Raw genomic sequence first — 16,560 nt, forward strand, 5'->3', positions numbered from 1 at the left:
CCAGACTACAAATATCTGGCAAGTACCCAAACACTAAGTAGATCCCATGCTACTGATGCCAATAATAGCAGTGGCTAATTCCTATGTCAACTTAATAGCAGTTAATGGTCTTCTCCTCCAAGAACTTATCCAAACCTTTTTTAAACCCAGCTACACTAACTACACTAACCAGATCCTCTGGCAACAAATTCCAGAGTTTAATTGTGCGTTGAGTGAAAAAAATATTTCTCCAATTAGTTTTAAATGTGCTACTTGCTAACTTCATGGTGTGCCCCCTAGTCCTTCTATTATCTGAGAGTAAATAACCGATTCAAATTTCCCCGTTCTAGACCTCTCATGATCTTAAAGACCTCTATCATATCCCCCCTCAGCCGTCTCTTCTCCAGGCTGAACAGCCCTAACCTCTTTAGCCTTTGCTCATAGGGGAGCTGTCCCATCCTCTTTATCATTTTGGTTGCCCTTCTCTGTACCTTCTTCAGTGCAACTATATCTTTTTTGAGATGCGGTGACCAGAATTGTACAGTACTCAAGGTGCGGTCTCACCATTGAGTGATACAGAGGCTTTATGATATTTTCCATTTTATTTACCATTCCCTTTTTTCTAAGCATAGCCAGCTATTGATTTTGATGCCGTTGCTGGGCCAATCGGGCGGTGCACCCTTGCTCCCCGACACCACTGTGTCACTCCCCCACCCCCACACCTGACGCTGTTAATTTTAATTAACGGCGCATAGGACGCACTCCATATTTTTCCCCTATTTTGAGGGGAAAAAAGTGCATCCTATATGCCAGCAAATACGGTAGATACATCCAAAAAGAAAATACAATAGAAATGAATACAAAATTAAACAAGGTATTGATGGTAAATATCCCAAATCAAATGATATTTAAAGGTCTGACCTTTCAACGCACAGCAGAGCTTTTCCAAATCGGCCACTACTTTCACCAGGGCCCTCCAATGATTTATGTTGGGGCTAAACTTCCAGAAAGTGGCAACCGATATCTAGCACGTCTTCAAATTTTTGAAGGATGTTGTTTGGCTAAAATAACCTCTTTCTCCTCACCTTTTAACCATGCTGGTAATCGTTTTGCCTTCCTTCCACCTTTCTTAATGCAGGGAATACATCTGGATTGTGCTCTAAGATATATTTTTAAGCAATGTCCATGCCTGTTGAACACTTTTAACCTTTGGAGCTGCACCTTTCAGTTTTTTTTCTGTTTTCCTCATTTTATCAAAGTTTCCCTTTTGAAAATTAGTTAGAGCTGTAGATTTACATATTGTCCCCTTTCCAGTCATTAGTTCAAATCTGATCATGTTGTGATCACTATTGTCAAGTGGCCCCACCACCGTTACCTCTCTCACCAAATCCTGTGTTCCACTAAGAATTAAATCTAAAATAGCTCCCTTTCTCATGGGTTCCTGAACCAATTGCTCCATGAAGCAGTCATTTATTCCATCTAGGAACTTTGTCTCTAGCAAGTCCTGATGTTACATTTACCCAGTCAATATTACTTCAAGTGCTTCTCAGACTGGAGTGTTAACTAAGGGAAGGGCATTTGCTGATCTCCAGATGCAGCATATCAGTACCACAGTAACATTGTTGGCACCACAACTACACTGTACTAGCACTGAGGAAACAACCAGCGGCATAGAGAAAACACGGCATGGATACTACATGACCATTATGGTGGACTTCAAGGCTTTTCCCACCAGGGTAGAACATTCAGACACTATTGCTAGAGCAGGCTCACAGGAACGATGTTGACTTTCCCCTGCACTAGCAACACCAGACAGACACAGAGTTAGCTCTTGCATCCCATTGCAGTCCCTACTCCGTGTCCCTTTTGTCATCATAAGTCAGACTTCGATCCCTGGAATGAATATCTGGCTCATGGCTCCCTTCCACCGCACTGAAATGGCTCATCTGTGACCTGAGCCACAGCCATCGCTACCTAGTGGAAAGATCTAGTCAGTTATACTCCATGGTACTGGGGCAGATGTGAACAGCTGGAGTACTATTGTACAGTGTCAATATGTGACACTGGGAAGCAGCGAAGTGAAACCCTGCCAGGAATAAACTTAAGCTATCCAGAATCTATGGGTTAAAGTCCTCCTGTGGCACAATTGAGACACCATGTTTGATGTGTGTTGTGTCTGCCTGTTCATTCCCTTCCAATGGATGACAAGTTCTGCAGGTGCTTTGACATTTATGTAGTTGAAAAAGTCCCTAGACAACTGTGGTGGTTCCTTTAAGCTCTCCTGAATGTGCTACATGGTCTTCCCAGTAAATTCAGAGGGACTGCTTAGTTAATGTATCTTCCATAAAATAGCAGGGCTTTTTAGAGTGCTTTGTTTGTTCATATTTATATTCTGCCCCTCCCTGAATGCCCAAGACAGGATTGTAAAACATAAAACACAAAGTACAATTAAAGCATAAATAATTGGAAAGCAATATAAAAGTACATCATCAAAACACCACGATGACAAAAATAATACATCTGTCAGAAAAGAGCAGAGACTTTGTAGAAGATGGAGTGTGCATATAACAGGACTCTGAAGGAGACAGCGAGTGTCATTACTATAGTGCATTAGGTGTGATGTGCATAGCGCAGCAGGGTGTGTCTGCCACATGGGGTGTTCTTGTTTTCCTGATCTTGTACAGCTTTGCATATTAATGATGAGATTTATATAAAACCTCCGGCCTACGTTGGCACATGCGGTTCTTTGGCTGAGAAGGATAATACAGCAATGATCGCAGGAAGCCGTATCAGTGAGAATCCTGCCATATGCTTCTGAGGAGCTCTGTTAAAGATGATTGCTTCTTTCCAGAAAATAATTGAACTTACAGGCTCCTAATGTTCTTATAAATCATTAGCCGCCCTGCTTTCCCAGCTCCCGAGTCCCCCGTGGGCCTACAAGAGGCAGAGAAGGATAAATATAAACTTCACTTTTAAATTATAACATGGGATTTCGTCTCTGGTTTGTATGAACACTATCTGCTGGGGATAGTCAGGTCTTCAAAATCATATAGGAGAAGGCATGTCCTCATAACCATCGATCAATGAGTAGTACAGCTGATTTTAGTCATCACTGTGTGCATGAAATTCTCCTATGTCACAAGAGGGTTTTACATGGCGCCAGTGATTTTAGAGGAAAGGTCCCCATGCAACAGAAAATGTGGAGATTTATATTCAGTCTCTGTCAGGATAGCAAAATTAGCCAAATAAATTTATCTGACTGTCAGGCCGATACAGTACAGTGTGCTCCGGTGGAGCGCATTGTTAACCCGCGTTTGGACACGCGTTTTCGACGTGCTAGCTTTACCCCTTATTCAGTAAGGGGTAATAGCAAATCGAAAACGCGCGGCCAACCCCCGAAACTAATAGCACCCACAACAGGCAAATGCATGTTGATGGCCCTATTAGTTATTCCAACGCGATTCAGTAAGTAAAATGTGCAGCCAAGCCGCACATTTTACTTTCAGAAATTAGTGCCTACCCAAAGGTAGGCATTAATTTTTGCCGGCACCGGGAAAGTGTACAGAAAAGCAGTAAAAACTGGCGATATTAAGTCGGAGGTCCCAAAAGTAAAAAATAATTTAAAATAAAAAAATTTAAAATCAGCCCGCAGCTTGCGGGTTGAAAACCGAACGCTCAATTTTGCTGGCATCCGGTTTCTGAACCCATGGCTGTCAGCGGGTTTGAGAACCGATGCCGGCAAAATTGAGCGTCGACTGTCAAACTCGCTGACAGCCGCCGCTCCTGTCAAAAAGGCGCTAGGGATGCACTAGTGTCCCTAAGCTGTGCGATATGCCATAACACAAATTGCGATCTTTTTCGCCAATTGTGTTTTGGGCATTTTTAGGCGAGAGAGAGATATTACCCAGGTAGAGAGTCCATCAAGCTAGGTTGAGAGATCACCGTACAAATCTCATCATTGTGTGAGTTTCCTCACTCCAAAGGACATCATATCTTCACAAGAGTGTACTGTTCTGTTCGTGTGTCTGACTCTGCATATCAAAGTGGCCCCTAACCCCTACACTATTTATTTATTTTATTTATTTATTTGTCTATTTATTTATTTAACATTTTTATATACCGACCTTCATGAAAAGATTCATATCAGATCGGTTTACATGGAACGTAGGGACTAACTAAATAAATAACCATATAACAAGAAGGCAATAACAAGTTACATATAACAAGGGTATCCAACTTGGGGGGCTAGAGTACCTACTACTACTACCTAAACCTCACCTTGCGTTACTAGGTGGGCCTCCTATAGAGATATAAATAGGTAACTACTAGAAGGGCCTTATAGCTAGCTCAGCAGGGACACCAGCCGGCATTTTGCTGGCTATCATAAAGTTAGCTGACTGATTTTAGGACAGCTCTAACACGCGTTATATTGCCTATATTGCACAATACATGCAATATTTTGCATCTCCCTTCCTAGGTTCCCTCCCCTATCACAGTGAACTTCTTTGCATGCAATTTGCATGTCTAAATAATGAAAATGCACGCAAAGAAGGTCATGCATAGGCAATCTATGCAAATATTTTATTGTGGCTGATCGAGAAGGTAGTCAGCTGTGATAAAATAACATCTCTTGGAAAAGCAGTAAATGTGAAGCAGGAGGCCTGGGTCCCTAAGGGGGGGGGTCCTGAGGCTCTCACCTCACATTTAAAGCGGTGGCAAACAAAGAAAAAAAAAATCCCGGCAAGGAGGGGAGGTTAAACAGGGATCAGAGCTGAACCCCAGTTCAATCCGGGGCTGCCACTCCCCCCAAATTTTAAAAAGGAAAAAAATGAACTTATCAGGCAATGGCCCAGCCCCCCTCCCCTCCCAGATCCATCTAATAAAAATCTTGAGCTGTTCCTGTCCCCCCCACCCCATACCACCACACCCCCCCAGTCCATCACATAACAATTTTGAGCCGCTACCGGCCCCCCCTTCCCATATCAGGGCCAGGCCTCCCCTTCCCATACCTACCCACCTCCCTGAAAGATTAAATAGAGAAAACAGGTTACCGGGCACCAACCCCCCCCCACATTCAGCCACCTACCCCCCACCTCCGAATCTTAAAGTAGATCTCCCGTCAGGGCTGTGTGCACCCTCGCACCTGGCTCGGTCTGTGCCATTTTCCAAAATGGAGCCAACCCCACCTGACCTTGCCCCAGCCACGTGACTGAGGTAAGGTCTGGGGATCGGGTTGGGGGGGGGGGAGGGGCGGGCATGGAAGAGCCTGTAGTGGCTCAAGAGTTTTATGTGATGGACTCAGGGGGATAGGATGGGGGTGCCAGGAGTGGCTTAAGATTTTTATCTTAAGCCACTTATTATCTTATTGCTGTGCGGGTTCATTTTTAAACTTTGGAGGGAGTTGGCGCCACCTTGAGTGGTGGCCCTGGGTTGAGCTGGGATCAGCCCTGACCCTGCTCAATCTCCGCCCTTTGCCGGGATTTTTTTTTTTTGGGGGGGGGGGGGCGGCCAGAAGCCTTTTAAGGCGATGGCGGTCCTTTGAGGTTGGGGCCGCCATCACGTTAAAGGGCCGCTATGCGCATTCTTTTGCCGTATGGAGTTTGGCCGCAAGGCAAAAGAAGACGCCATTGAGCTGCGATGTTTTTTGGGGGGAGAGGCCTCACTATCACAGAGACACTCCCCCCCCCCACGATGGTGGGACCCTTTCTGCAAAATAACATCCTGGCTTAATCCATCCAAGGGTAAGGTAGGTAGCTAACTCTGGATATTGGCATTAGCTAGTTAATTTAGCCGGCTAACTCAGCTCCTCCCAGTTATGCTCCCGGAACGCCCTAACTTAGCCGGCTAAATTCTAGCCATCTTATCTTGTTAGTTTGTTAGAATGTGGCCGGTTAAGTGCCCAAATATTCATTTAGCCAGCTAACTTCTGAATATGGACCTCATGGTTTTTTAACTTGCCTTTCCAAATAATGCACAAGGCACCTTACAGCGTTTTTAGTATTCAAATACAATTAGCCGATGCCCCAAAGAGCTTACAAGCTAAGTGGGTGCCTGATGCAACAGGAGATAAAATGACTTGCCCAAGGTCACAAGGATTTCATTGGAGGAAGTGGAATTTGAACCCTAGGCTTCGCTGGTTCTTAGCCCATTATTCTAACCAGTAGGCCACCATTCTGAGATAAGCACTGAAGCTCCAAGGATGTGAGAGGAAAGCTGCATATGCCTAGCAGCGCTATAGAAATGCTTAGGTACGGGAACCTGCGCATGCTGTTTCCTGCTGGAAATCATGATGAGTGTAGTTCAGCTGTTGCACTGTGTATGTTGTTCTTACTCTCTTGTGCCCCAGGGGAGTGCAGTGTTAAGTTGTGCGTCTCTGACACGAGCGACCCCGAGTAATTGTACCTAAAGAGCTGGGAACAGCGTGAAACGTATCCTGGCTGTGTGTTCTAATAACGAGTCCTGTCTGATGCTGCTTTGTGACTCTTTCCTCTGGCAATTAAAAAGCAGTAGCAGTCCTCAATAAACCGGTCCCAGCTGCTGTGTCAGCAGGGCTGCACTGGGGAAGGCAGGAGAATGCGCCGATAGCTGGGAATAATGCAAGGTCCAGGCGCAGGGACACAGCAGCCCTAGCCTGAGAGAGGCCGACTTGTAATCCTCCTTAGCTGATTTTCCACACTTAGCGGGTTTTTAATTGATCCTAAGGTCTCTGCTTTCATGGAGAAGGTGGGGGGACCCTTTCACAGGTCTTCCACCAGCTGCACTACAGGCTGATAACAGAAAATCTTCTGGTATTCTCCCTTGTGGCTGCAGCTGTTGTCCTGCTCCGAATGTGAGGAGGAATTTCTGCCTCTCACCCAGGGAGGAGATTTTCTCTCTGACTTGGGGGAGGGGCTTCCTTCCCCCCCCACCCCCCAAATAGAGGAGAACATTCTGGGCGACTGCCCTGGCTGCGGGCTGATTGCCCTGAGGGCAGTGGAAGCCCTTTTTGATTGGGGGAAGGGGGCCACCAAGCTCCAGTTCCCAGTTTCTTCCTTTACATTTGCAGTTAGTGTCATTTTTTTCTCGCATACATTTTTCCTATAAATCAGAGTACAGTTATACATTCCCAAACCAACCAATCTGCTAGAAGGCCAGACATAGTGGTAAAGGAGAGCGTGAGAAAAACAGCATTACCAATAGAAGTGTCAGTACTAAGCAACTATTCTGTGCTATGTACGGAGAGAGAGAAAGCATCGTCAGAAACCAAGAGATGTAAACAGAGACCAAGCAGATGTGGCCCAAAACACAGACACGGTTCTGATTGCTTGGGCACCACTCACATGTTTAAAACCTTCCAAGCTCACCTCGATATGTTGCCTGTATGTATATTCCACCATACAAGCTTCAGAAAGAAGCTGTTTGCCACTTTGTAGGAGTTAAGAGGAGCATTATCAGTACTTTAACATATAGAAACATAGAAATGACGGCAGAAGAAGACCAAATGGCCCATCCAGTCTGCCAGCAAGCTATCGCACTTTTTTTTTTTTTAAACATCTCTCATACTTATCTGTTACTTTTGGTTCTATTTCCCTTCCACCCCCGCCATTGATGTAACCTTTGGTTCTATTTCCCTTCCACCCCTGCCATTAATGTAGAGAGAGCAGTGCTGGAGCTGCATCTAAGTGAAGTATCTAGCTTAATTGGTTAGGGGTAGTAACCGCCACAATAAGCAAGTCACTCCCCATGCTTATTTGTTTACCCAGCCTGTGCAATTCAGTCCTTGTTGGTTGTTATCTGAATATAAATCACTTTTCTTCGTTCCCCCCTGCCATTGAAGCAGAATATGTATTGAAAGTGAAGTGAAGCAGGATATGTATTGAAAGTGAAGTATCGGGCTTAATTGATTCGGGGTATTAACCGTCGTAACAAACAAGCTACACCCATGCTTATTTGTTTTCCCAGTACTGTGTAATTCAGTCCTTGTTGTTTGTTGTCTGAATATAAAATCATCTTTTCTTCATTCCCCACTGCTGTTGAAGCAGAGAGTTACACTGGATTTATTTATTTATTTATTTAATTTCTTTTACTATACCGATGCTCAAGACTAGGTCTTATCGTACCGGTTTACAATGTAACTGAGGGGAAACCAATTAACATCAAGGTAGAAAGTAAAGTTACATTAAACAGGGAGCGTAAAACCTGGGCAATGGAAGACAGTACAGAATTTAAACTAAGAAACAATTAGAGAGAGATAAATATATAATCAACAAAAACTATAAGATACGTAAACATAGATTTATCCTAGGCAGTTATTAGCATGGTATGTCCAGTGGGAGAAGGAAAGGGTGAGGTTGGGTGGGGGGGAAGGGGAGAGGGAAAAGAGGGGGGGGTAGGGATTAGGGAGGGGTGGGAGAATGAGAGTCAGTGATGGTTGAGGAGATCCTTCAGCGGTAGGCTTCTGCGAACAGCCAGCTTTTCAATTGATATGGATATGGATATGCATTGAATGGATATGCATTCAATGGATATGGATATGCATTCAATGGATATGGATATGCATTGAAAGAGACTGAGATCATAGCCAGTGTGCCTTGGCTTTAAGAGCAAGGTTCGTTCTTGTCCTCACTGTATGTGCAAGACAAACCCAATATAAATCCTGCACCTCCAGTAATGCAAATGTATGCTCTGTGGCCAAAGATATCCCTCCCAACATACACACCTCCAACATGGGGGAAGAGCAAGATAATTCCCTGTATACCTCACCATGCCAAAAAAAAAAAAATTCAAATTCTGGTGTTACCTAACCTACAGTAACACAAACCCCCCTTCACTTCCAGGCACATTGTAAAATACAAAATCCTGCAAAAAAAAAATAAAAATCCCTCAGGACATATGTAGCAAACTTGCTGTACCATAGCAACACTAATTCACAGGACTCCAACAGCAACAATCCTACCTATGAAAGGCAGCGCTGTAAATATTACACCAGGTCCTACAGCACCAATACACCTCCTGTTTGAAAAGCACAATTGACAAAGCTGCTGCAGGTCCCTACATGCTAGCAGAATACCTCAGCTTGGTCACACTTGCAGAACACGGAAAGACCTTCACCAAATACAGAACAAATTACAAATGTTCATACAAAAACAGAAATGGAAATCCAAGAAGTCAGACTCCGCATGCAGCACAAAACTGGAAAACGTGAAACAAAAATACATTTCCTCCTATCTGTAAGGCAAACCCCATCGTCATTCTTATGGGGAACGGGGAGTGTTACGCTGGAGCTGCTGAGCTCCTGTCATTGTTCTTTTGGAGGATGTTCCTAAATAACACTCAGCCCCATCACTCACAACATAACATTTCCCATGCATCCTCCCCCTTTGTGGTTCTTTGTTTCCTCCAGCCCAGCCCCAGTATCCCCCAACCCCCCCCCCCCCCTTTTCCCCTGTGCACAGCAGCCAGCCAGCCTCCATCTCAACCACCTACAAGTCAGCCTCCAGCTTCAGAGAACCCCCCCCTCACCAAGCCAGCCTCTATCTACAGATCCTCCCCACCTCCAGCTTCAGAATACCCCCCCAAAAATCAGCCTCCAGCTTCAGATGCGCCCCACACCGAGTCAGCCTCCAGCTTCAGAGACCCCCTCACCAAGCCAGCCTCTATCTTCAGGTGCCTCCCCCCATCAAGCCAGCCTCCAGCTTCAGACCCTCCCCACCTCCAGCTTCAGAACACCCCCCCCAAAAAAAAATCAGCCTCCAGCTTCAGACCCTCCCCACCTCCAGCTTCAGAACACCCCCCCCCCCCCCGAAAATCAGCCTCCAGCTTCAGATATCCCCCCCTCACCCAATCAGCCTCTAGCTTCAGAAACCCCTCACCAAGCCAGCCTCTATCTTCAGGTGCCTCCCCCTACCAAGCCAGCCTCCAGCTTCAGAGACCCCCCCCACATACACACAATCCCCTTGCTCCTTGGCAAGTCATCCTCCAAGCCCGTCAGCATCCAGCCGTAGTCTCCCTGTCCCAGCCAGTCCCTTACCTGCCTGCAGCGCAAGCACTCACTCCGCCTTGGCTTGGGAAATGCTACAGCCTGAGGCATCCCGCGGCTTTCTTCCTGCCTCGTGCCGGTCGTGCGAGACACGGAGAGCGGCGTGAAAACACAGGCGCCCGCGCAGGTGCAAGACCGGCACGAGACAGGAAGAATGTCGCATGATGCCCCCAGCACAGCTTCCAAGACATGGCTGGGCCCGGGTGGCCCACTCCTTTCCAAATACCTGTGGACTGCCCCCCCCCCCCTACCCCCTTGTAATCTGCATCTCATGTTAATGCTGATGCTTTCTGAGCGGTTTTGATACCGCGTGGATTTGTTTTCTGTTGTGCTGGTTTGGCACTAGAAATCTCTACTCTCTGGCTGTCTTGTCTGCATTCTGTGATGAAGACTTCCATCAGGATGGATCCTTACGAGCCCCGCGTGGCTGAACGCTGTAATGTGATCAGCACAGTGGTCCTGTCACTGAGCAGATTAAATTAATGGCAGCAATCGGGCTAATTTATGACACAATAAGTGAACTGAATAAAGCCCCCGACAAGGCATTTGTCACTTTTCTTGTGTATCTGTGTTGGAGACCTTGCCATCTTTTTGTACTTTGGAAGGGGAAGACAGGCATTGGGTGGGGTGCATTGCTCTCTTGTGGGCTGTAGGGTGGGGGGCAGGTTCGTCCTGATGAGGAAGGGAATAAGACCATGACTGGATAGGGCTTTCTTCCATCATTTGGTGTGCAAGAAATCCTTCACGTTAATTACAAATCGGGTGAATACATTTTTTTTTTTCCAAACAGCACATAAACATTATGGGAAAAAAACCTCTTATCAGTGGCAGTACGTCTCTGTACATCCACCAAAAAATGGGACAAGTTGCCGTTTCTGGCTCTGAGGAAGCATTTGAATATGCGGCTGTGGTTGAAAGAGCGCGTCCTCTTTTGAAGATGTTGGGGGACAGCGCGTTTCTGGTCTGGAGCAGCGGCTTCCAGTTTTGTGTAAATCCCTGTGGGTAATACAGTCAGGATTTAGCCTCCGACTTAAGTTGAGAGTTAGCCCTGATTTCAACAAGGTGATGAAATGGAACAGACATTCTTGGTGATGTGAATTTGTCTTTCCAATCGTCTGAAGATTTTATAAGTGTTTGGGGAAAAAAAAATTTCTTTAAAAATGTATTCACCTGATTGTGATTAATGTGAAGGTTATTGTTTTGTCTTTATAGATTGTATAAAAAAATTGGTGAAAGAATCCTTCCCCTGAAGAAGCTGTGACAAGTGAAACAAGTTGGGAATGGATCTGTTTTAAATAAATGTGTGTGGCAAAGGTTGTCTTTGTATGTATCAGTTTGATATGTCCTTTTGGGGGGTTTATTGTTATATACTGTGTTGCCATTTTGTGTGTGTATGTATATGTATATATTTATAATACGGCAGAAGCAATCATGCAGTCACCTCTGGGAGAAGAGGCCTAATTAGAAGCTTCAAAAAGGGAAAAAGAGAGAACCTTGTTTCTGTTATTCTTCTTCTGTTTTGTAACAGAAGGACATAAAGTTATTTCACTGGAAAGTAATTATATATACACACACATCTATAAAATGCATAACAAATGTATTTGTTCAAGATGTGATGAATGGCTTGACATTATCTTCAGTAAGTCTCAATATTGGAATAGGAGGGGGGGAGCTACAGGACGGGAATGAGGTGCACTGGCAGAGCTCTGTAGGGAGACTGTAGAGTAATAGCAGGTGGTGCTACAGCACAGGAATGAGGTGCATTGGCAGAGCTCTGTAGGGGGACTCTGTAGTGAATAGCAGGTGGTGCTGCAGGTTAGGAATGAGGTGCATTGGCAGAGCTCTGTAGGGGGACTATAGAGTAATAGCAGGTGGTGCTACAGCACAGGAATGAGGTGCATTGGCAAAGCTCTGTAGGGGGACTGTAGAGGAATAGCTGGTGGTGCTGCAGGTCAGGAATGAGGGGCACAGGGCAGAGCTGTGTGAGGGGATTCTGTAGAGGAATAGCAGGTGGTGCTACAGGACGAGAATGAGATGCATTGGTAGAGCTGTGTAGTGGGGATCTGAAGAGGAATAGCAGGTGGTGCTGCAGGTCGGGAATGAGGGGCACTGGCAGAGCTGTGTGAGGGGACTCTAGAGAAATAGAAGGTGGTGCTACAGCACAGGAATGAGGTGCATTGGCAGAGCTCTGTAGGGGGACTCTGTAGAGGAATAGCAGGTGGTGCTACAGCACAGGAATGAGGTGCATTGGCAGAGCTCTGTAGGGGGACTCTGTAGAGGAATAGCAGGTGGTGCTACAGCACAGGAATGAGGGGCACAGGGCAGAGCTCTGTAGGGGGACTCTGTAGAGGAATAGCAGGTGGTGCTGCAGCACAGGAATGAGGGGCACAGGGCAGAGCTCTGTAGGGGGACTCTAGAGGAATAGCAGGTGGTGCTGCAGCACAGGAATGAGGGGCACAGGGCAGAGCTCTGTAGGGGGACTCTAGAGGAATAGCAGGTGGTGCTGCAGGTCGGGAATGAGGGGCACTGGCAGAGCTGTGTGAGGGGACTCTAGAGAAATAGCAGGTGGTGCTACAGCACAGGAATGAGGTGCATTGGCAGAGCTCTGTAGGGGGACTCTGTAGAGGAATAGCAGGTGGTGCTACAGCACAGGAATGAGGTGCATTGGCAGAGCTCTGTAGGGGGACTCTGTAGAGGAATAGCAGGTGGTGCTGCAGGTCGGGAATGAGGGGCACAGGGCAGAGCTGTGTGAGGGGACTCTAGAGGAATAGCAGGTGGTGCTACAGGACGAGAATATGGGGCACTGGCAGTGTGTGTGGGGGGGGGGTCTCAGTAATGGAATAGCAGGGGATGCTGCAGGGCAGGATCGATAGCCATTGCTGAACAAAATAATGACTCCAGCAAGGGTTGTTTTCAGTGCTCCCCTTTCTTTTTTGCCTTGTGTGTTCACAAACTGAAAAGGGCAGCATGATGCCCCCTCTCCCCCTGGTTTGGGACACCTGGTACTTGCCCTTATTGCCCATCCCTTGCAACAGCCCTTAGTAGGATCAAGGTGCATTAGGAGAGGTGTGTGTGTGTGGGTCTCAGTATTTGCACTTCTATCACAAACTCAACCCATAATCTAGGCGTTCTCTCTAAAGCACAATTAAGTTCCCGGGTCCATTCGTTTGTGATCACAATAATTAAAACCCAGGAAGTCAGACTGCAATAATTCCTCAGTGCTGGGAAAAGCATTTGCAGCCTTCAGAGCAGAGGTGTGCTACTCACTATATCAAGAATGAATATTCATGAGATATTTACATATATTTGGCTTTTGCAAGTGATTAATTTGTCTTTTATGGTGGCCTTCAAGAAGTTATACAGTCCTTGTTCTAGGGAATGTGCTTCTCGGCAGCACCACCACACTTCCCTCTCTTTGAGCTTTCTGTCTCACCATTCTTGTACACAGCTCTTTACAAGATGATTCATGCACTGTCAAAATTTGCCGATATCCTTGAATAAAGTCTTTTCTTCCCTTTTGCAAAGTTCAGTCTATTGTCTATTCCTGAGCTTGTGGATAAGTGATGTGACGGAAGGTCTATGATGGACGCATTAGATGAATGTGCATCTCACTCTGTTCGTTTCAGATGAACGATGTCCTGCTTTACACGTACCCGCAGAAGGACGGCAAGTACCGGCTGAAGAACACCTTGTCTGTGGCTGGCATGAGGGTGAGAGTTTAGTCTCCAGAAGGTTGTTGCTTTGCGCAAAGTGTGATGCGGCTCCTGCGGCTTTCTCTGGGCTGTCAGTAGCCTGCAAAAAAAGAGGTACCTAAAGCTAATATGCTTTCTGCCCTTTCCTGGTGATACAGAAAAAAAGCAGATTTCACAAAGGAATGAGAAAGAGATGTGAGCATGAGCAATAACTAAAGCCAACGATCAGCCCTTTGTGGCCTTCATATGTCTTTGTCCCCTGTATGGTTTTCAGGTCCTCTGTGTCCATCTCGCTGTTGAAACAAATGGATGAGAATCGTGTTGCTTGTCTGTTCTTCCTAGGTCAGCCGACCGATTGGCGAGAAGGTGCAGAACCTGCTGAAGGTGGAGTGCCTGGACAGCAGTCTGACCCTGTCAGCCAGGTACTGAAAGATCTCGAGTCTCTCCCAAATCGTGTTGTGAATACAGAGCAGAAGGAAAATCTGACAAACGTCTCTCGCTCTCTGACGATCCAGAAATCCTTATTGGCAAGACAAGTTGCACATGTACTGCCAAAATAAAACAGGGAGAAGGCAATTTTCAAAAGCTCTTTATCTTAGTAAATTGGCTTTCTGAAAATTGCATCCTTATCCGGGTAAAAGTAGGCAGAGGAGTTAGCAAAGCATTTGTTTTTCATCCGAGTAAGGTGAAGGTGTTCCCAGGGCGTGTTTTGGGTTGGGAGAGGGAAATAATGCGCATGGATTGCAGTTTCGAATCTACGCATGGTGCTTTGCATGAAAAAAGGAGGTGCAAACCTCTGCGGGTCCTCTGTCCCAGGGCAATTTTCAAAGGGAAAGTCTGTGAGTACTTTTCCCTTGGAAGGGTGCAAACCCACGGTTAAAAATACTTGTGGACTCTGCATCAGTGTGGGCGCTTTTGAAAATGCCCCCAAAATGGTTAAAATAAAAGGAGAAAAAAACCTACATAATAAGAATAACGCTAAAAAAAATTAGAGGCTACAGAACGGGCAGTGACAAGGACAATTCCAGAGTTCTGCTGCTGGTTCGTATTGTCGCTGTCAGATTACATTTCTAGCCCGCTGGCAGGATGCCACATATTTTGCTGCTCTAGCTGTACTTTCCCCCAGGATTATACACAGATAATCTTTTGTAGGAAGTCCTTGATTTTTCCCTGCCAGTTTTGTGAAATGTAGATCTCTGAGATCTTTGAGTCTTTCACCGCATGGGAGGAGATGCATTTCTGTTTCTGTTTCTCTGGTGTTGCACTGCAAACAGAGTCTCAGTTGTTTGATTTATTTATTTATTTGTGTATTTATTTAAAATCAATGTGCATATGTCCTCTAGTTCGTAGTGGTATATAAAGTACTTTCACAGTTAAAAACAATAAAAGTCAACAAGTTGTGAGGGTTTCCAGTTCAGTTTTGTCTGCAGATTTCTAGTCTGTGAACCCTTATTCTGTATTTGGTGAGGGTCTGTCTGTGTTCTGCATGTGTGACCCTGGAGAGGAATTCTGCTAGTGTAGCAGTTTGACTTGTTCTGTTTGGTGTAATATTTGTAGTGAGGCCTTTTCATAGGTAAGGTTGTTGCTGTTTGAGTTTTGGGAGTTAGTGTTGTTTCTCTCTCTTCTGATTTGATATCTCTAACTCTCTAACACTAGCAGCTCTGTGTTAGAGATATCAAATTATATTGCCTTTAAACCATGTCTCCAGTTATCACCTTGTGGTGAACAGTGCCTGGCTGCCAGCTGATCAGTGGGTCGTTTATTTTAAATTGCATGCCTATAAAACATAAAGTGACCAGCATTTAGGATGATGAGCTGGCCTGGAGATGAAAGGTGGTCTTTATCTAAGCAGAGTTAGGTTTTTTTTTATGCTTGGGGCTCTACTGATGATCCTTGTTCAGTGATGGATTTAGATTTTTAGATGTTCCCCCTCCCCCCCCCTTGCACAGGACAGAAGGTGAGGGACTGTTTTGGTGAGGGAGCAGATCCGCTTTCTTTGCTCTGTCTCTTCCAGCCTCGCCCTTCCCCCACCCCATTCTGTTTTTTGCATGCTTTCTGGGAGGGGAAGGGCTGGAGCAGGAAGTCTAGGCCATCCTTTGCTGAGTGAGATTCAGGTGTGCCCCCCCCCCCTGCACTGTTGGTGCTGCCTCTGATTTTCTTGCACAAGACAGGAGGGGACAGGCTGGATTAGGGAGCAGAGCAGGGTTTTTTTGCTCTGCTGTGTCTACTCCAGCCTCATCCCCTCCTTTCCTGTTCTCTGCATGCTGCTTGAGAGTGAAGGTGGAGCAGGAAGCAGAGGCCTGATATCTGGTAAGTGATATTCACAGCAGCTGGGAGGCAGCAAATCCTCTGTTAGCCTGCCACCCACAGATGGTCCTCAGGAGGCTAAAACCTTTATTAACACCAACAAATTTTCGAACAGTTCTACAAGCACTAATATTCGCAAGCACAGACTACTGCAAAGCACTGTTCTTGGGATTACCATATACAACTATAAGACCACTCCAAATATTACAAAACTCTGCTGCAAGAATACTTACTGGTAAAAGGAAAAGCGACCACATCACTGAAACTCTAGCTGAATTACACTGGCTACCCATAGAACATAGGGTACAATACAAAACACTATGCACAATACGTAAATTAATTCATGACGAAAAAGCAGAGTGGCTGAACACAGCACTGCGTGTACATGTCCCACAGAGAAATCTTAGATCGGCTAACAAAGCCCTCCTAACCGTCCCTTCTGTTAGGACAGCAAGACTGACCCAAGTTAGAGAGCGGGCACTATCCTTAGCAGGACCTATACTATGGAACACCATGCCCCTTGAGATCAGATTACAGAGAAATTTCAAACTTTTAAAAAAAAGT

At 45.8% G+C, this 16,560-nt stretch overlaps 1 protein-coding gene across 4 annotated transcripts in view; it reads left to right on the top strand.

Moving 5' to 3' along the window:
* Positions 1-16,560, top strand: part of FGD5 (FYVE, RhoGEF and PH domain containing 5) — a 192,422-nt gene that overhangs the window by 150,246 nt on the left and 25,616 nt on the right. For all 4 annotated transcript variants that reach the window (XM_029601388.1, XM_029601385.1, XM_029601386.1 and 1 more), the window contains exons 13-14: positions 13,624-13,707; positions 14,032-14,111. In XM_029601388.1, the coding sequence (XP_029457248.1) occupies positions 13,624-13,707; positions 14,032-14,111 (164 nt within the window). The remainder of the gene's footprint in view (positions 1-13,623; positions 13,708-14,031; positions 14,112-16,560) is intronic.

Source organism: Rhinatrema bivittatum, chromosome 4 (assembly GCF_901001135.1).
Source record: "Rhinatrema bivittatum chromosome 4, aRhiBiv1.1, whole genome shotgun sequence".
In the NCBI taxonomy this organism is placed as follows: Eukaryota; Metazoa; Chordata; class Amphibia; order Gymnophiona; family Rhinatrematidae; genus Rhinatrema; species Rhinatrema bivittatum.